The sequence below is a fragment of the Balaenoptera physalus genome (genome assembly GCF_965194825.1).
Source record: "Balaenoptera physalus genome assembly, chromosome: 4".
Taxonomy (NCBI): domain Eukaryota; kingdom Metazoa; phylum Chordata; class Mammalia; order Artiodactyla; family Balaenopteridae; genus Balaenoptera; species Balaenoptera physalus.
In genome coordinates, this window is record NC_138891.1 from 87,199,892 (window position 1) to 87,221,153 (window position 21,262).

Here is a 21,262-nt window from a genome sequence, read left to right on the forward strand (position 1 = left end):
ATTACTCTGATGGAACGCCTATGATAAGATAAAGTTTTGCTATTCTCAGAAGTCAAGATCTACTGAAAAAGAGACAGTTTTAAAAGTTCTTTTGAAATTACGTTTTGAAATTAAAAATACTCTGCATTCCACCTCATATAACAAAGTGGCAATACAAGGTAAGGGTTTAATAGTTATTTTATTTATAAATTTCCACCAACTCTTGCCATTCATATTGTTCTGGATATCACAGATGGATTATGTAATAGTATTATCTTATATTTATCTGTATGAAAATTAGGGGAAAGAAGAGATGTACAGACTGCATGAAAACGACAACTTAAAGCTCACATTTACAGTGTAGTGCTCTATAAACACACAGGCCTATTAGCTGAAGCCAACACTTGTCCTATCACCATCCAGCTATATGGCCTTGGGCAAGTCATGTTTTCTCATTTTTAAATTATCTATCACCTGACTTCTCTACCTCATAGACTCAACTGGATGCATGCAAAAATACCTCAAAAAATACCATGCAGTTTAAGGGTGAAATATGGTTACTATAAAGTGCTTAATTTATTACTGGCCTTCCTCTTTTTAGAGTAATACTATTCATATTTCAGTAAAAGTCATTTGTTTGCAAAGTGACTCTTTTAAAAGAACTCTTCAGCAATAGTCTACTGATAACCTGGCATGATTCTGAAGCCAGTGTCTCAAACTTCAGGAACAGAATATGATATAAAGATATATAATAGTCATCAGTTCTATTTAATAACTAATAAAAGTGGCTTATTAGGTCTCCAAAATAGAATAATCCAAGAGTGATGTGGTCAAACTGAGGAGAAAAAACCCACCATGGCTGGTTTAAGTGAAAAATACAGGTGATAACTGTGGGGACTGGAAACCAACTTTCACCTAAATTGAAGCTTATTTGTGTAGAAAAACATCAAAAGACAACCACTAAAAATAAGATTTCCTACAAATTCCTAAAAATTAAAATTCTGAGATTTTTGTTGAAAAATTTGTTTGTCAAAACATTTAGCACCGACTACAATACTCTCAAATCAATGTTGTGGCTGGTTATTAACGTCCTTCAACCAAATTTTTAGAGTCTCATTGCTTTTTAATTACAAAATGACTATCTCCATGGCCTCAAAATTCAAGGGTCAACCTAGGTGATATTTATAATGATAAAAAAGGGAAGACTATGGCATGCAGAGTAGAAGTACACAATTCTGAATATCTGGCAAACTGATCTCTATATGTATATTTATAGGGTACAGCTAACATGATTATTACAAGTTTTCTGGAATGGAGGAACAAGGAAAATAATCTGCAAATATATCTTGACCTACTAAGTACCAGGCCATTACTGCAGTCTCCATACTATTATTCTGATGTCAGTTCCTTAGAACTTTTTAGCCTTTGGGTACTCTGAGCTTTGGTTGGAGTTATTTAGGGAGCGGTTAGATATATGCAAAGAGTTTTATGCTTTAGAAATGTTCTTGGTTTATCAAAGTGGAAAGATAAATATCACACATGCTGAAAATGTGAAGATAAGGTTCGTGAGAGCTGCCAACTATTTGGGTACCAGTTAGAAAGTATCTTCATCTGATTCAATATCACTCTTGGGTTTGGTAAGTCTCTCCAGTTCTTCTCCATCCTAAAAGGAAACATGAAATCAGTAATTAATTAGGACAAAACTAGAAATGTTCCATTTTTAATAATTACTAAGGAGAAACCTTACTAACAAATCATGGATTTTATTTAATTAAACTATACTCTTGTTAAATGAAATTAAATAAATAAGTTCTTGGCAAGTTAACCGCAGGCATATAGTAAGATAAAAAATTGGAATGCACTTCAGTACATTTGAATTTCAAAGTTAACAAGAGCAAAGTAAGGAGCGGCCTCTGCTGGCCTTGGAGGGAAATGACTAAAGGCTGCAGAAATAGGTATAAACTAGGCCTTGTTACCTACATTGATTTTCTTCTACCTAAAAAAGTAGGGCAAGCAGTGTTATTAGACTGTTGGAAAAGAACACAGGATTTCTAAATCTATATTCTAACTGAGATCAGAGCAGGCTTCTAACTTTTTCATCTTAAGAATCTGTTGTAAATATCATCACTTCAGAGGCATTACTGAGGGAAGCTCTGCCATGAACTCTATCTAATAAGCAATAGGTTAACTTTCCCGAAGAGTAAAATGTTCATTGTGTGAACTATCTCATATTTTGTGTGTTCATGAAAACTGTAAATTTAAACCTAGATAGAGGACTCCATTTCATGTTTTATTTAAATATATATCTATCTCCTAACTTGAGCCTCCAGGAGATCACTATGCATTTGCAGCAATCCTTTTGGGAACCTTGGGAACCACCGTCTTAGTGAGATAAACAAGGTTGCCCTTCTGGCACCCTCTGGTTTATGAATAACTACAGGGAAAAGAAAGAAGCCAGGCTTTTGACTTATATTTAACAAGACTTACTAATGTCAAAGATCAACTTTTCTTACGAATGAGGCTTGTTTCCCCAACTACAGTGGAGTGGAAAGAGTAATGAATGGATTAGGAGTCAGACCTCATGGGTTTGGTACCAGTTCTTTCACTTACTATCTGTAACCTAGTTAGCCTCTCTGAGTCTGTTTCTTCACTTGTAAAACTAGGAGACTAGACAAGATAACCTGTGATGCATCTTCTGGTTCTGTGACTGTAATATTCTATGATACAACTAATGCATAAAGTCCTTGAGACTGTGATTTATACTTTTTCTCAACCCCTGACAGCATTATCATGAGCCCTTATACATAAGGAGACCAACAAATGTTTGTTGAACGATAAGTCAGAGAGATCCAATATGCCCTGTGACAAATAAGCACTGATCTATTTCTTTTCTTGTATAACTACACTTTGAATTTGGGAAGAACAGGCAAAAAAGCAGCATCCTCACAAACTTACCCCACTGGAGCGCTCCCAAAGACTGCCACTTAGATCTCGGATCCTTTCTTGCCTAGGTTTATATTCCAGACCTTGAGGCTTGCTGGCATTATAAATAAATATGGAGAGAAGAACTGATGGGGCTTCTAAGAAAAACTCAAGGGAGGGCCTGAAGTCAAAGACCAAGACAGACACCGTTGTGATGACGACAGTGGTGACCTGGGCCATTAAGACATGGAACATGTTATCCAGGAACTTCAGAATAAAGGCCACCGAGAGGCCCTGGAATGCAGTTACAAAAATAAGGGCTACTGAAAATGCATTGTGGCCATAAAAAAACCCACAGTTCTTAACCTGATCACGGTTACTGCTCTGAAGGCCCAGGGTCAGCCCATTAAAAAGAATGCCAAAGAAATAGAGTTTGCTGTTCTGTACAAAGATGCTTTCAGTGAGCTGGTTCCCTTCCTTCAGTATCTTTTCATTATAGATATTGGCCATCGAAGAAATAAAACACTGGACTATAATAAGAACATGGCCCAAGCCAAGACGGATATGACTGAAAACCCTGGCCGTGGTGTTCCACTGAGCTTCAGAAAAAGTCCACTCCTTTGCTGTGCAGTTGTCTTTTCTGGAGCATTCACTTCTGAAAAGAAGACAGGAATTGGATGGGCTGAAGAAGGCATCATGATGAAATCCATGTCCTGCCAGGTTATGCTGTGAGGTCTCAGTCCCAGAAGTGAGGGCCACAATAGACAAAAATAAAATCAGGAGGGAAGCCCACTGTATCCAGTTTAGATGCCTCCTGTTCAAAGATGAAAAAAGAGATTTTAATACTAGTCTTTTTTCCTCCTCCCCTATCAACTGTGTCTACTGAAAACTCAATCACTTGAGTACTTGGTTGCATGAACCATACTGTTTTTGCCAGCATTCCCCACAACTCAAGTTCAAAGGAAACCTGTTAGGGTGTGTCTGCTTTTTGAACTTATTTTTTATCTGCTTTTATAGTAGCTGTCCCTTAAGGCCACTCAACCATTTCTCCTCATTGTAAGTTTCCTTTTAACCTATAGGTTTAACTAAGCCTCCTTTGTACCTTGGGAGCTGATCTTAGTTGTTTGGTACGATCACTTTTTAATCTCGCGATAAAGTAAGTTATAGCAGGGATTCTCAATCTAGTTTCCATGAACCAGAAAAAATGTGACGAGCTTCTGATATCTGTGAATTCTTGCAGTGTGTGCCAAATCTTCTACATAGGCGAATTCCTGGCCTTCCCCACCCCCACCAGGTGATCCTTCAAAGATTTGTCAAATTTTCAAAGGTATTCATGACCCAGAAACGACTTAAGGAGGAAGCTAGTTCCCAGATTCATGGCCTGATTATAAAGTATTATACAGCAAACTGTTTGATAAGGCAAGGAAAAAAATATTTTCAGTGTTTCAGTTGATGAAGTCCTAACAATGCTTTATTTATTTCTTTATTTTGCCTAACAACAAACTTTTCAGATATGGAGGATGTGATGATTATTCCATTTTGCAAATTCATTCAGTTCAACAGACATTTAATAAGCAGCAACTATGTGCCAGGCATGCTGGGAAGAGAAAAAAGACTTGGTCTCCATCCTCAAAGAATTTACACTTTAATAGGGAGTGAGCCATGGAACTAAATGATGACAATATAATGTGTGACATATGATACACAGAACAATTGGGGTACACTGAGGAACAACGCCCGCGTCTGGAAATAGAGTCAGGTATTGCTTTGAAGAGGAAATGACACTTAAGCTGAAAGATGAAAAATAAATTGAAGTTTGTCATGTGAAAAGGGAGTTGGCAATATACCCAGGAAGAGGCAAGAGTCTACACAAAGGCTACAAGGTACACTGACTAAGGAAAGAGGGGTATGGGACTCAGATGGGGGCACCCAGGGAGGCTTCTAGGGGGGACAACATCTTCAAGTTTGAAGATCGATTAGTCAGGTGGAGAAGAGGCACACCAAGAACAGACAGTAACATGAGCAAAGGCAGACGTGAAAAGCAACAGGTGAGAACTGAAGTTGTAAGAATTTTGGAGCCTTTGTTGAGCACCTATTATGGGTCAGGCAGTTTCTGTTCTAGGGGAGGAAATGGTTCTCAGAGGTTAACTGACTTCTCTAAGGTCATGTATTTATGAAAGAGCAAGGAAGGAGTCTGAGCCATGGTTTTGTAAGTTCTCCTTCTGGACCAATGCACCTCTTAAGTGTAATTCTGAGTTCCAGGATGCCTGTACAGGAATATGTGTCTGATTTCACCAACGCTTCCATAGAGCTTCATGCTGTGAAACTGCTAACTGCACAGACAGCACACACAGACAGCAGCACACCTGTGCTCCCTATATGTCTTCTCGCGTATACACTTTCATATAACCAGATCTAGCGTGCAGTGATGAGACCAACATAGCCCTATAGTCCACGAGGTCAGAAACCGTCAGCTAGTCACATACATTGCTGAAGGTGCAGGTGGTACACATTTAGTAGAAGGCAAATGGAACGGAAACCGAAAAGACAGAGATGAAAAATGGGTGCTCGATTTATAAAAATCATTATATAACCAAGTACTGTACGTCAAGATAAATGAGGCAATGATATACTCCACACGTCCTTTAGAAGTTTTCAATTCTGACGGCTATAGATTTTCCACTAATATTGACATGGAGAAAAAAGAATCCAAGGAAGTAAAGCCTTAAATAAGCTAAACGGTACCTACTGCAAATAATTACTCATTCAAGATAATGTTCTAGGAAGGTAAAAATTATTAAGGATTAGGGTGAAAATAGATTTTCAGCAAAGAAAATAAAACAATAAATCATCTTATAAAGTCAGCTGAGGATCTGCACTCTTATAAATGATGACTGATTAGGCACGAAAGAGTTTGCTCCTTATGGTTTAGGGGAGGCAACAGTAGAAACTCACTTAACCGACCTCTCCACTGCCCCAGTAGAACATTCAGATTGATGCGCAGAGCTGAATGCCTCTGGCTGGAAGGCTGCTGAACCTGAAGGCCTCTGCTCCCAAGTGAACTGTTTGCTCACAGAGTCTCTGTTCCAAAACGTGTTTTTGCCAGGTGACCTCATTATTGTAATTATATATTTTAATGACTACAGAAATCATAAATTATGAGTGAATGAAAAGGATTGCTGTTTTCATGAAAACTAAGTTGAATGCCTTGGGAGGATTAAAGGCAAATCACAAGACAAAAAAACTGCCTTTGAATTAGGTACAGGTTAAGTTAGTTTAAGCTTAGGGAATGAATAATAAAAATTCAGAAGAATCTACTTTAAAAATATATTTAAGGCTTGCTCCACTATAAAGAAATTGAAACCAGAAACCACAGATGATGTGTAATCAAGGTAGGTTCAAGCAAGAAAGAAGCCAAAGAACTCCAATCAGCAAACCCCACACATATGCAAAGGAAAGGTCTTAGGCTCTTCATCAAAAGAATGATGAATGGACACTGATATACCTTAAGTTAAATTGTCTAAAGTATATATATATTTTAAATGACATCCCTACTTTGAGTTTTCCTAGTAACTCAAGAATTAGGTCCAAATTGTGTCAGAGCATTTCTACCATATTTGGTGGTAAACCAAGGCAGAGCAAGAAAATATTTAAGTGGAAAGACATAACTTTTTTCAAGAAACCATGCATCATACCTTTCTAAATAGCACAGAGAGTGACCAGGGGCAGATTTATCATGGGAAATTATAAATATTTATCAAGTGAATGAATGGTTTTGGAGAAATGCTTGTTATTACCGAGTGGCACTTTTATTTTTTCTGCTGGTTCAGAAAGTAAAGTTCACCGTAACTTCCAAGACATCCAACATATGTTTCAAAATGTGTTTTTTAATAATTTTTTCCCTTCCCTTTGAAGAAATCAGAGAAACTTATATACATTCTTTAGGTAAAAATAAGTGCTGGTCTTGGTTTTGCTCTCTAATCTCTCAAATCTCGATGTTCAGGCTGACATTATTATTCCCTAAAGCCTAGCAAACAAGATTATACAACTTTGCCAAGCCTTAAGAGCAAACCAATAGGGCTTTGAGGTATGCCTGCCACATTTCCACTTTGAACCAGTAACTATACTTCAAGGAGGAAATCTATGCATTCACATGGGGTTTAGAATAAGACATTTGAATGGTGATACTTTTCACTTTTTCTCACTTTCAAATTCTTACAAGTAAGTTTTACATTATTCACTGGACTTATTTTTTTCTACCTGTATAGCTTTATATCCTTTACCTGTATGGGAAAGGTATTTGATGGCTCTGCTAGAGTCAAGTATAAGACAAGAGCTTTGATATTCTAAATGAGTTATTTATGGCAAACAAATTAAGAACTTGTGATAGAACTCAAGCTATTCTTAGGTCAAAATTTTATTGCCACGGGCAAAACACCATCACATGACTCACAAAGAGTAGATTAAATAGGGAAAAACAAACAAACAACATACACTACCACCAACAAAAAGATCAAAATAGAACAAAGTTGATTTTAAAATATAATAATAGGTAATACTTAAAAGGTATTCCCATAAAAGACATTATTAGATTTATTATCACATTTTAGCTCTACTATTTAGAGTAGCTTCAAGTGCTGATTTGTGAATTAGTCAAACTAAGACCCATTCTGGGAACTAAGCGCTTGTGGAAATAATAAAAATGGAGTGATTTTATTGTTTTTTTTAATCTGAAGAACTTCTAAGGATTCAAAACAGAGTGGTATTAACAACAAAGCAAACACATGCCTAAGAATCAATATTACTGCTTTGAATATTAAGAGGTAAAATATGTAAAAAAAAAAAAGTTTTAACTGTAGTTCATAACGTCGTTCGCCCCTCTGCCTCCAGCCTATCCACCTAGACTCCCTCTTCTACAGCCAAAGGGAGCTGCCCGAGGGCTGCAAAATGCTTAGTGGCTCTGGGTTCCAGGCACAGACTCAGCCTAACTGCACCTATCTCATGGGGTCATTGTGCGGTTAAGTCGAAATAGGGTAGAAAGGCCCTGAGGAGACCTTAGTGTTTTCTAGTCACTGGTGGACAGCCTCCCCGCGCAGCTGCCCACATGGCAGTCGGGCCACCCGGGGCAGGGCTTTTCCAAGTGCCCCTCACCTTGGCCCACAGCCCTGCTCATGCTCTGGGGTCATTAAAAAAAAAAAACAACCAATTCTGGGCATAGCTAGAGCTACTGGCCAATTTCAAGACAGGAAATACATACCTTTAAACTTCTCTTTGGTAAATTCAGTTATTAATTTAATTTTGACATAATACTTATATATTATATAATAACTTAAGTATAATACCATGTGTACTCATAAACTGTCACTTCACAGGAAAAAAAAATTTTTTTACTTAAAAAAAAAGCCCCAAACAAAACAAAAAAAATACATGTTTTTGAGACCATCGCTCCCCTATTAATAGTGAGTATTTTATTGTGTGTCAGAGCCAACAATTATTCCTTTATGGAAGTGCATCCCTAATTTTATCACAGGACTCAATATAAAAATATTATTGCTTACACATGTTTTCTCAGAAGCCAACTTTTATCCTACAAAGTGACTTTCGTGCTGATTTTAAAGATTTTAAAATGTTTTTTTGGATTAGCATTCTTCAACTTGCTAGTTGAATTGAATTATTCTACAATTCATAAATAAAATGAAGAAAGTGATAGCAAAAGCAAATTTCAGTGACTCTAACATTTAAATTGGATGAAATGCTATGTTCATTTTTTCCCATCTCTTACATCAACTATTAAATTGAATGTTTCCTCAGGGTAAAAGAAAACCTTTCAAGAATTTCATATAATTTATGTACTGAATGCATCACGGGATTCAACAAATAATTACTGAGTGCCTATGTACCAAGCCCTTCATCCTTCTGTACACATCAATTATGAAAACACACTATGACATAGCACATTGAGAAACAAATTAAAAAGAGAATGTGAATGTAAAATTAAAATAAAAACAATCACAACAAATGTAACAAAAGTTAATTTTATTTTCATCATCATCATCATTAAATAACAAATTAAACTGGAGTTAAGTACCCAGATCCTGTATCACCTTAGGACATTCTGGCCTTTGCTTTGCAGCAGAGCCTATCTAAACTAAAAATGTTTATTTTATTCAAACGTTCTCCTGGAGATGAATTAGTGATAGCACTTGGAAAGTTTAATAAGTTCACTCTTATTAATTGTAATTTTAACTAGATTCCTCATGCAAATCCTCTGCCAGTTAGAGCTTAAATCACGTAGTCATCTCAAGGAGTTTAATAAGGAATTTGCCACTTTTTATCACCTCCAAACTCCAAATAACAAATATATTAATCCTAGGAACTTCTTGGTTCCCTATTAGTGTACAGAGAATCTGCAAAAAAAGCGCTAATGAATTCTTTGTTGAAAATCTGGCACTAAAAATTAAAATAATTAAAACCCAATCATCTCTTTTTTTTTGAGATGCTAAGAAAAAACATTTCAAACATTGAATCACAGAGGATTTAGACAGGCTAACACTGCAGCTGCTTTCCACATGGGTTAAACAACTTGCCCAACACACAAAGCAAATTAGGAATAAAATCCTGGCCTTGGGATTCAGAGGGTATATCATCTGAAACAAGGCGGTGCCATTTTAAAGTATGATATATGCTTTCACAACAAGTTACTTACTTCAGCACTATCCTGAATAGAAGAGCTGTTGTTATAATGCTAAAATTTGAGAAGATAACAGCCATGGCCTAGAAAGAAAGAGAAGATAGAGTTACAATCCAAGCAAAGCACTGACCTCAGAAATCTCCCAGCTTGGTGCAAGTTCACCTGACAAAAAAAGCTTTTTGGTCAAAACCCAGAGGGGTTATTAGGGCAGCTACTTCACTAGAGGATTAAATTCTATTTTTATTGCTCGTTAAACTTACGTAGATATGATCAAATTATTGTACAGGCTTTGAAAATGTGTTGAAATTCAGCAAACGCCTGTGTAATAATCTTTATGTGCAGATCTGGAAATACTTATAAACTCTATAGGTTTAGGTCCAGAAATAATGGTTACAATGATTATAAAGCATACTTTTTCAAGCTCTCAGAGACTTTTAACACTGATTCTGTGGGTAGAGAGAAAGCAAGTTAGGCCCATTTATAAATTAAGAAGACGGAGGTATAGGTTTTTAAGCGTTTTTAACGCTCTAGGAATTAAATCAATTTACCTGGTTGAACTGTAGTGATTCAGTACCAGTGATTCACTACCAAACTTATATTTGACAGTCCTTTGGATTTATTCACATTGTTCTAAACACTTAGAAAGGTGTTAGCCAGATTTTATTAAGGTTTGTTTTTGTGAATTTAGTCAAATTTCACACATGAGAATATTAATCTGAACATATATACATTTTGGCCCAGAGAATATGAAATTTATCACTGCCCCCATAATTGGATCTGACAATATTAATAATTTCTAAAAACAAATCCTACTGCCTTCCTCCTTGCTGTCACTTTAAATTGACCAAACCCTGAAGAGTATCCACAATCTTATACAACCAGCAAACATGACTAATATGCAGCTGAATTAAAGAAATAAGAGTAAACTCCAATAACAACTAGCAAAAATTCCAAGAATACGATATTGCTCTTTTTCTACTGAATTTTTATGGGAACCATTATTTTAAGGTTTTCTTCGCAGACGAATGCTTGTGAACCCCTGGTTAGGAGACAAGTTAAGAGGAGATAAGAAAAGTACGTGGCTGGTTAAGAGTGGGGAAGTGGCGGCTCTGATCAATCACGGTTACAGCGCTGCAAATGTACCTAACAAAACAGCCTGCTGGCCTGGGGAATTGTGTCCACTCTGTCCAGGCAATAGTATAGAATAAATAAAATAACACAGCTCTTTGCCCCCCAAACTTCCATGCATCTCTATTTAATTCTTTCCAACTAGGCTTGGGCATAGCACTACAAAGAATATGTATGCCAAGTAATTTATTTTGTAATATCTGTGGTTGTACACAATCAGGAAGGAAGAGCAAAGCAATAAGCTGTAAGAACAGGAAGTTGCACTCCTGCTTTGGTACTAGGGATTTAGCAAAGGGATATAAATTTAGAGGTAGTCTGTTGGATACAAATAAAACACAACAAATATACACTTTATTGAATGTGAATAATTATGTTGTTGGGAGGAATTCTCAGATCTGAAAAACAAAGTGAAAGAATTTAGGAGAGGACACACTTTAAATGGAATGAACTTTTACTAATAAAATGGATCACAGAGCTGAAAGCAACTTCAGGTGATCCCCTGGCCCAGGTCCTTGCCTTTGGGCCGGTATGGTAACACTATTCTATTTTACAGAGCAGTTTGGCCTTGCCTGGTTCTAATCTTTTAAATTGTGCAAAAGAATCAAACTCCTGTTTTCTACCTCAGTGCCCTCTTGATCCCTCCTTTTCATCCCACTTTCACACTGATTTGGCTATACTTAAGAGGTTTCAAATAGAGCACTAGTGTCAACAGAAATTCTATTTATGACCAAAATGCCTGAAGTTTCTCTTTAAAGAAAATTAAAACACATTTTCTTAAATGTGGCAATAGAAACCTTCATTTTATAAAATGAAAACATAGAGGGGAAAATATACACGTGATACAAACTGAGTAATAGGTAAAAGCAGAAGACCAAACTTTAATTCTGATTACTAATAGCTCTCTAAATTGGCATAGGGGATGCCAGGAGACATGAGAAGTATACCTAGTATTATCAGTTACGGATAGCATTTAGATTGGGAGGATATAATCTCTACCCTTAAAGAACTTGGTTAAATGACAGGACTAACAGAAAACGAAAATCATACCAAAAGAAAACATATACACCACATTAAAACAAGTGTAAGAAAGAGCGGTACACTGAGCGTATAATTTTCAGAGTTAATCACGGGAGTCTGCTTGGAGGTCCTGGATGTTGAGATTAATATTAGAGGTGGGTGACCACAGGATGGCTCAGAAAATAGGCAGACTGGTTAAGGTTACACAGAGAGAGATGGCTCTAGATTCAGTGGTCAGGAAGCAGCTCCCACCGATCAGTCAGCACAGTTATCTTTCACAGCGGGAGAGTCTTGCAAGTGGATTGGTAAGTCAGTGCTCAGATGATTCTGCTCAAACCTCAGGAAGGCCAGTGAGGCAATGAGAAACTAACAGTGCCAAGGAAAATGATTAAAAAAAAAAAGAGGAAGGTTAGTTCCAGGATTTATTTCTCTGTCTTTTCAATGCTGTTTTCTTTGTCATTATTTACTTACAGGCTGAAGATAGGAAAGGACATAGAAGACAATCAAATTATCCAGGAAATAAAGAAAGGCAGGAATGGACCACTTCATGAAATTAGAGAATTCCTTCCAGGAACCACATCTCAAGTTTCTATTTTGATGATCTTCTAAAGAAAGAAATACAGCAATAAATATATGAGCTTGATGAGAATGCACATATTTTTAGAGAAAGTAAATTGTATTTAATTTCTGATATAATTCTTTAAAAGAGACTTCATGAACATGCTTTCATAAGTGACTATTAGCCTTGAGAAATCAAGGACTACACAGGATTCCATTACGGTCTTTCTTCACCCCACCACCGTGCCCATCTCTGACAACAGCAACACTTTAGGAATACTGATTTTCTTAGTTCCTGCTAACTTGAGACAGATGTATTACTGAAGAAGGCAACTCAGGACACACTTATGTTTTCTCTTACTACTCTGAGCATAAAGCCAAGAGAGATCAACAAATTAAAATAAGTGGAACAAAAAATGTAGCGTTCATGCTGGGATTTTTTTTCCGGGGGCCGGGGCGGTGGTGCTGTGGTGGGTGAGGGAATCAGGAAAGGGAGATACTAAGTGAAAGTTTATATATAGGGGAGTAGAGAAAATTAACTTTTACTCATCCTAGTATGAGTTATTCTCCTATCTCTAGGTTTACAAAAACTTAAGACGGTACTATAATGGAGAATGTAAAATAAAATGAAAAGATAGAAAACAATTTAAGTCTAACCCCTGTAAATACTTCATAAATTTCATGAGATTAAGAAATGTATTCCACTAACTAGAAACTCTGCAAAGATTGAAACCTCTGAGAATGAAGAGACATCTTCTTGGGCAAGCCCTTTAATAGTGTAAATTCTATGTCTACCTCATGTGGGAAGGTGGATCAAAGTAGCAGAGAGAGCTAAGGTTCAATAACTGGAGAATTAATAGCCACAAAAGGGTACATACTTTTGATCTGAGGAAGGATTAGTACCCTTATTTGATACTATTTGTACCCTTATTTGATACTTATTTGATAGTTGATGAAACTGGAGCTCAGAAAAGTAAAATAATCTGCCCTAGAATATAGTCTCTCTGACTCCAAAGCGCTATGCTGTCCCCCTAAAGGCAATGGGGACTGTTTTGCAGTATGCTACATATCACGTCAGACAGCAGTGATTTAGATAATCCTGAATCTGAATAACAACTAACTCGCTGTGCGACCCACCACAGGAACAAGTCAAGAGGCAGCACAGTGGACGGAACGCTAGGACATGTGGGTGGAGTCCAGGCTCTGCCCCTCCTACCCAGCACCACACTAACACTTACTACTTACTCTCTGAGTCTGCTCCTCACCTGCAAAACATGAGTAACCATATTTCTATTTGTATCTTAGTATCCTCATATATAAAATTAATGGGCTAGGCTAACTGATATAAAATGTTCCTTTCAGTTCTAAAATTCTTTGAGTCTGTGATTTTTAACCAGTATATAGTACCATTTCAAGACTCACCTTTCTTTAGAACCCAGAATGACACAAGCACACAGAAAACCAGCTTCACCAGTTCTGAGCACACATTCACAGTAGTTGGAAGATAATCATATTTGTTCTCTGAAATGTAACAGAAATGTTTATTAATTATAAATTTTGCTCTATATAATGCTTACATACAGTAAATAATTGAGAGCTGTTTCTAAACTTAAAAGCTGGACTTTAATACTGGTTATATTAAACTTCATCCAGTTGGTTTTGGCTCTTTTGGATTTTTGAATCAATTCACCTAATGTGTTAGCTATCCTTACCTCATTGAGCGTTTTATTATCCTTGAAATTGAGAGATATGCCTCTCATGTTTTCCTTCAAGTTCCTGAAAAATGTGTTGGGGAGGCTAGGGCTACAGGCGAAGAAAGCTTTGTGGCATGGCATTAGAGACCAGCTTCTAAGTTGACCATTAACTAACAATCGGGGCCTGACTAATCAAACAGCTATCAATCTAGGTGGCTGAATTATTACCCAGCTCATGATTCCTCTTGTGTGACTTGTCTGCCTTGCTTAAATCAAGGTACACTCTGTCTGTGATATTCCCTTAACTCAGAGTTTTCCTATCTGTTTCATATCATGGTACACATGGAAAACAATATTTGTTAGGCACTCTGGGACAAATATTATGTTGTGGTAACAGAAGGAAGTGGCTTGAGGCAAGAGGCAACTGGCCCAGGGCTCTTCGGTGGACAAACACACTGACACATCCAAACCCACTGACCAATCAGGAAGCTATATCCCAACCTACAAGTCAATCTAATTAGGATATGAGGTTTGGTTAGTATATCTTGACTTAGCTGTTATTTTTCTCCTTTTTCTAACAACTTGCTCTATAATTTTGCCAAGGACAAACATAGATTTTATTAGTTACTATTTTGAGGAATGCATTTTCTCAAAAATATTTGCTTGTTTCCCTTGGTTGTCGTATGAAAAACCAAAACTGGCCAAGTACAAAGGAAAAAAGCCAACTTGACATTCTTGCTCCCCAGAACACTCTTTCTTCCTCTTTTCTGTGGCTTTCCCTGACCTTCACAACCTATGCATAATCAAGCCTTTATTCATCTCCAATCCTGTAGCACTAGTGTAAACAGATAGGGTAGGGGGTCCCCGGAGAAAGAGAACCAGGCATGGCTTTCTTGACTTAAGAGAAGCCATTTTTGGCCTAAGCCATCTTGTGACTTAAGCCTGGCCGTAATGCTTGTCCTTGAACAGGTCTCAGTAATTAAGGATCTTAAGGGAACAAAAGAATGCAGGAACAAACTGTTATCCAGCAAGAGAAGTGACAATAGCAAAGATAATGTATCAGTTGTAAAGACTCCCAGTTCAGTTTCAATGGTAAAGATGAGCCTGCAGTGATCAACCACCAGATCAACTAGAACTGGATGATGATGTTGACCTTTTCTGACCCTCCTGACTTCAGTCAACTAAAGCTGGATTCTGTCAACCACCCAAGCCCCTCCATAAAATTCATGTACCCTTTAGCTTAAAACTTCCCCAATCTTGCTGTTTGGGAAGACACTGCTTTGGGAAAGCTCCCCGGTGTTCTCCTTACTTGCTACAAGTAATAATAAATCCTTCCTTCTCCCAATCTTCGGCTTGGTTATGTCTTTTGGCTCAACACCTACCAAGAGGTGAACCCAGTTTTCGGGTAACACTACTTATAAACCTCTATAACAGTACTTGTAACATTGCATTATAGTTATTTTTAATGTTGTATGTCTTACCCTTAAAATGTAAGCTTCTTACAAGACAGGGATCATGTCTTGTAAGACATCCTAAACCTGGCAGTTAAGTGTTCTGCATTTAGTAGGCACTTAATTGCCTGTTAAACTTTCTCCATCATTCAAAGCTTAGTTAAAAACATCTCCTCCTCCCTTTTCTGAGCTCAAAGCTATACTGAAATCACATTCCATTATCCTCCAACAATACTTTGCTTTACTTTCTAGCATGATACACACGAGCAAACACGCATGCACACAAATGGGGGGCTTCAGATCACAACTTTCAAACTCTTGTCACTGCTCTTTAACTCATTCTTGCTTTTCATCGTTTTTGTTTTTCTCCTTGCATTTCTCTCATGGTTGATCCCAAATCGTATCACAGCATCACATGTGACCTCTCTCCACTCTTCTGCCCACACTCCAACCTTATCGACACCACGTTCATCCTTATTGGTTTCCCTTCACTCCCAGAGAGAGGAGCTATGGCCCCACTATTCACCCATTCTCCCCATTAAAACCTTCCCTTCTCTTCAGGGGCTTTGCTCCAATAAGTATTTCCTCTGGCTTCAGTATATCTCCTTTATCTTTCTATTAACTGGCTTCCTCTCCTCTCCTACAAATATGTTCAAAACTCCCAACCGAAAAAAATAAAATATAAGATCCTCCCCCTCCAGCTACCATACCTCCTCCTGATCTCCATAAAAGTGTCAATATTCATTATCTCCACTGTACCCACCTTCCACTCAGATCCTGCCCCCAAGCAGTTTGGTTTCTGATCCCACCACAGTACTCCAACTACCTAGTTCCTGAGATTACCAAACACCTTCTAATTACTAATTCCAAAGAGTGGGTTTTAATCCTTATCTTATCCTGATGTTGCAGTTTCCTCCCAGTCAAACTCCCTTCTGTAAGTCATGTGCACTTAGTTCTCTCATCTCTCTAATTCCTTCTTAATGTCCTTCTGAGTGTCAGCACTCCTGTTAAATGCTGCCATTCCTTGGAGTTCTGTCCTTGGCTCTTTGTTATTTTCTCATTCTGTGTGGTTACCCTGAATGAGCCCTCCGCTCCTTGGGTTTTAAATGTCAATTTAATATTAATGTTTCCAAATCCGTATTCTGGAACATTTAATACTCACTAAACATATCCATATGAATAACTATCTCCTATTTATTCACTTAACTGGCATTTCCTTGACATGCGTGAAGTGCTAAACACTGCAGGATACAGCAGGAAACAAGGACACAGCTCCTGGCCCCATGGAAGGTACAAGAGCTAAAACTGTTAATTTCTCTGAGCTCTGTCCAACCTGCTCTTCCTTCCTTAGTCTCCATCTCAGTTGAGAACATCATTGACCTACTCAGCATCCAAACCAGAAACCTCTGAACTATCCAATACTTCATCTCCTTTAATCTCCACATTCCACACATTCTCCAGGTCTTGTCTTTTCTATGTTTAGAATATTTCTTGAATCTATCCTCTCTTCTCTATTCCTACTTCAAAAGCCTTGGTTAGTTTTCATCATCTGTGGCTTGAATTTGTAATAACCCCCTAACTGGCTACTTCTCTTCCCCTTTAGTCCATTCTCCATCCAGCTACCATAATAGTCTTTCTCATCTTACCCTGCCGTTTATATTCCTCCAAGTATTCCCTGTCTCCCAGACTCTAGGGCCTAGAGAATAAAGCCCCAGATGCTTAGCATGACATATAAAGTCCTCAGCTCTCTGATCATTACTGCCCTCTCTGGCCAAGCACTCCTTCCCCCCTCGTCCAAGTCCTTAAAACTTTTTGCTCAGTAATTCTGAACTACACATTCTCACAATCCATCCTGCTTTTTTAATACATCTGTTCATTTTTACAGGCTGTTGCTTCTGTTTTGAATACCTCTGCCCACCTTGTCTTCTTGTGGGTCAACTGTCACCTTATCCGGGAAGTGTGTTCCCTGACTGCTTCACAGTCCACATCATGCTCTCCCAGACAGAATATATCACTCTCCATGTAAAACTACCTCTGTATCTTTGGTATAGAACTGCACTTACTATACTGTATTTTCATGATGCATTTACATGTGTTTCTCTTCTAATAAACTGTGAATTCTTGAGAATAAAGTCTATATCTTATGCACTTTGAACCCTGCTAGTAATATCTAGCCCAGCGCCTGGCAGAGAAATGTTAACTGAAAAAAGAGACTTAGGTACACATCTGACTCCCCAAGCAGACCATTAACGATCATGATGTCATGATTTTCCGTGTACTCAATAACTAGTGAGAGGTTCTCAACACAGTTTTGTGGAATTAAACTGTTTAAATACAAATTCTTACATTAAGAATAATAAAAGATTTCCTGAGTACGTATTTATCAAAGCTAATAACCTGTACTGCTCCATTGATAATGTACTTAAAATAGTACCTCACAAAGGCCAAGTGACCAAATATATCTCCTGTCTATTTCAAAATAAGTTATAATATATTTTGCTATAGGCCCAGAAACACCTGTTGATTAAACCAACAGTCAGATGTTATGATCTGTTCTGCAAAGGTTTTGATCCTGTACTTGACTGACCCAAATTTCACTCAGCATCAAAAATTTTTCTTGGTAAGGAATGAAAGCTTAAAGAACCAAATTTAAACATGCTTTATCACTGACATGAAGCAGAGTACTTTTAAGGGTATTATCCCCATTTTATACACAAGGGAAACTAAAGACAAGAAAGATAAAGTGTGATTAGATGGCAGTGCTCCATACATATTCCAAACCTTAACTTACCTTCATTGGTTGAATATTTTACAAGTAGGATGCGACTGGAGCTTAAAGCAATGAATATGGCCCCCAGCAGGAATGTATACATTGCCGAAGAGGAGCTTAACATGGGATGACCACAATAATTCCTTTCCATTCCACTGTTTTTTAATTGCCTTAAAGAGAAGAACAAGTTCATGAGCAACCCTGCTGGCAGATTAAGCATAATGCAAATACCACTGATTGGTGAAGAACAGAAAAGGAATTTTTTAGATGTCTGGTAATGGCTATACCCAAAGCAAAAAAGTTGGAGAGTACAAGAAAAACTATGGGGAAAGGAAAGGAAAGAGTCAAAATTTGATAGGAGGGGGAACTCTAGAGACTGAAAAGGCAAGAGCCAGGTTAGAAGTGCTGCCCAAGGTAGGACATTTTAGGACTGCAGGATTCTGCAGAAAAGCAATTCTTTAACTTTCATTCTTATGAGCAACTTTGCTCTAGAAGATAATTTCATATTTGTATTTTTCTCCTCAGTAGCAGCTTTTCCATAGGAGGAAGAAAAAGAGCTTGCTGGGAAAGATTTCGTTACAATAATGACCGAAATAGAAATACCTGAAACACTGTATTAATTTATACTGAACTACTGTTGGAAGTAGAAGACGACTTAGAAATCAATGACTCTAAGGCCCTCTTTTGATATGTTAAGGCCATTAAACTCCAGGTCGGGTAACTACCCAAAACAACCCAGAGTAAGGATAGTGCACAGTGCCTGGGGGATTGGTGAGAGATGGGCTGGAAATACCAATGCCCACAGCCCAAGTGGGGCGTAAACCTACCAAGGCCAAAGAGACACCTCCCCTACTCGGGAAGGCCAGCTTTCCCCCCACCATCTAGGAACGCCTTCTTGTCACACATGCGCAGGAGGCATCTCGCCTGGGGCGCCCTCCCCTCAAACGCACGCGCACTTCTTTGTCCCGGGGGGCGCGGTTACCTCGGTCCCTTGGAAGAGCTTCTAGTGGAAGAGCGTACATCCTAAAGCTGAGACAGTAACTGTCTAGGTCCGCAGCAGCAGCAGCGGTAGCTTTTAGGGTCCATACGCGGAGAATCTATGGGAGAAAAAGAAAGGCGAATAAGCCTTTGGACCCGACCCGCCTATTCCGGAACAAAAAGCACAATAACGACCCGACTGGGAAAAAGCGGACCTGGCGCCCATTGCGCAGGCGCGCTCAGTGTTACGCTTCCGGAGGGAGGGGAGAAGCGACCCGATCCCGCCCCAGCGCGGCCTTTCTCGCGTCACGTGCCCGGAGACTCCTGTGTCACGTGAGGCCCAGGTGGCGGCGGAGCTGCGGCGAGAGGGCGAGAGTAAAAAGCGGAAGCCGGAAGGGGCGCGAGTGAAGGCTGGCAGAGAAGACTCCTCCCGAGAGGGCGAGGGGTGCGCGTGCGCCCTCTTCTTCCAGCTCAGCCCCGCCGCCCTCGCTCGCGGCCAGGTGACAGCTGGGCCCGGCCTGCCGCGCGCTGCCTGGGGCGCGAGGAGCGCGCGCCCTGCCCTTGCGCGCCGCGTCGGCCGCCCCTCCCCCTCGTCCCGTCCCTCCCGTCGCGTCCCGTCCCCTCGGGTGCCGCCGGCCGGTGCTGAAGCGAGTCGGCGGCAGCAGGGACATTTTCTGACTCCCGACCACTGTCCCAGCTGCCCTTTCCTCTCTGACGCGGGGCCGGCCGCTATTCCGGCCCCAGGATGCAGAATGTGATTAACACGGTGAAGGGAAAGGCACTGGAAGTGGCTGAGTACCTGACCCCGGTCCTCAAGGTAAGCCGGGCTTGCGGGGGGCTGTCAGGCTCACGCTTGGCTCTGCAGGGACCGAGGACCGGACGCCGGGGGAGTCACGGTGTTGCCCGGTGGGGAGCGGTGTAGGAAGCTGGCAAGGGTGGTACGCGGGAAAAGGTGTAGCCCCCTCCCGCGGTCGTATCTAGCTGTTCTCTAGGGTAAACTTGGAGCGACGCTCTGTGCGTACTTCACCCGCCAGAACTCAGCTCGGGTTGGAACGTAGTCCGCAGCTAAGTGGGTTTTAGAACATTAAATCCTAACATCGGAAGTCTTTTGAACTTTTTAAACAAGGATTTTGCTTATTTTAAAGAAATGAATCAGTGTTTGGTACTAAAATGACATGATACTTTTTTTCTTTCAAATTTCGTAGTAAGTCTTGTAATTAAGAGTTTGAAATAGTAAGTTGTCAATGAGGTCGCAGCTTATTAGATTTCAGTGGAACAAGGTGAAATTTGCAAAATTATTTTTTTCAGTACCGTTGAACCCAGTTTGCAGGCAAAACCGCCTTTCCCAAGTTTTAAAATAGCTGAAACTAGTTCATCTTGGACGTCAGTGATAAGACGGAGCAGCTTGACCCTTCTAGATACATTATTTTTTTTTACATTGGCAATAACAGCATTTTTAAACTAAAAGTTGTGACACATTAGCTATTACAGCAGTGACTGACTTTCTTATTTTCAAAGATAAATTTCTAGAAGTGCATTCGAGTTTTTCTTTTATAACCCTTTATGGTAAGTTTTTTGTTATTGTATCTTTATTTTTCCTTTCTGAAAAGCGAGCAGTGATAGTAAATGAATAGCGATTTCTTGCTTAAGTGTTTTTATTCTTTAAGCTTTCATTTAAAATTTTACAAATCTTAGTGTAGGATGAAATATCCATGGAAATGGTTGTTCCTCTCTATTCAAGAAGTTACTCTGATGTTCTAAGAAGATTTTACTTTGCCCCCTTTCCATGACAAAGCGAAATATTAGTCCTGTAGTTTTTAAATACTTATTTCTAAGAATGGTTTTAAAATGATATCTTGTTGGGCCAAGTTATTAAAAAAATGTTTATAAATGAGAACTCCAACACTTGCTACGCTTACATTTGTTTACTGTGAAACCCATCATAATTAAGATTATTCAGTCAACTTTGAAAATAATTTTTTTGACATTTGAATCGAATGTTTCTTTTGCATATTATGTCATCTTATCAGAAACGTCTAACTTACTAGGCATACAGCATTTAAATAATACACAA

General features: G+C 38.9%; 2 protein-coding genes across 5 annotated transcripts in view; one reads left to right on the forward strand and one right to left on the reverse strand.

Moving 5' to 3' along the window:
• Positions 1–159: 159 nt before the first annotated feature.
• SLC35A5 (solute carrier family 35 member A5) lies at positions 160–19,500 on the reverse strand. Of its 4 annotated transcripts, XM_082460203.1 has the most exons (8): positions 19,404–19,500; positions 19,193–19,307; positions 18,232–18,380; positions 13,718–13,816; positions 12,209–12,342; positions 9,608–9,675; positions 2,935–3,715; positions 160–1,642 (listed from the first exon to the last, which is right to left on the reverse strand). In XM_082460203.1, exons 3-8 carry the CDS (start codon positions 18,359–18,361, stop codon positions 1,574–1,576), a joined length of 1,281 nt encoding a protein of 426 aa, XP_082316329.1. In that variant the 5' UTR covers positions 18,362–18,380; positions 19,193–19,307; positions 19,404–19,500; the 3' UTR covers positions 160–1,573. The 4 variants fall into 4 exon arrangements, with proteins under 4 accessions (XP_082316329.1, XP_082316331.1, XP_082316330.1 ...); XM_082460205.1 differs by lacking the exon at positions 19,404–19,500 and having other exon boundaries at positions 12,209–12,339; positions 19,193–19,397; XM_082460204.1 differs by lacking the exons at positions 19,193–19,307; positions 19,404–19,500 and adding an exon at positions 19,038–19,160.
• Positions 19,501–19,580: 80 nt separating this feature from the next.
• ATG3 (autophagy related 3) overlaps positions 19,581–21,262 on the forward strand; it is a 28,599-nt gene continuing 26,917 nt past the window's right edge. The window contains exon 1 of the mRNA XM_082460217.1: positions 19,581–20,005. Coding sequence (XP_082316343.1) covers positions 19,934–20,005 — 72 coding nt within the window. The 5' untranslated portion in view covers positions 19,581–19,933. The remainder of the gene's footprint in view (positions 20,006–21,262) is intronic.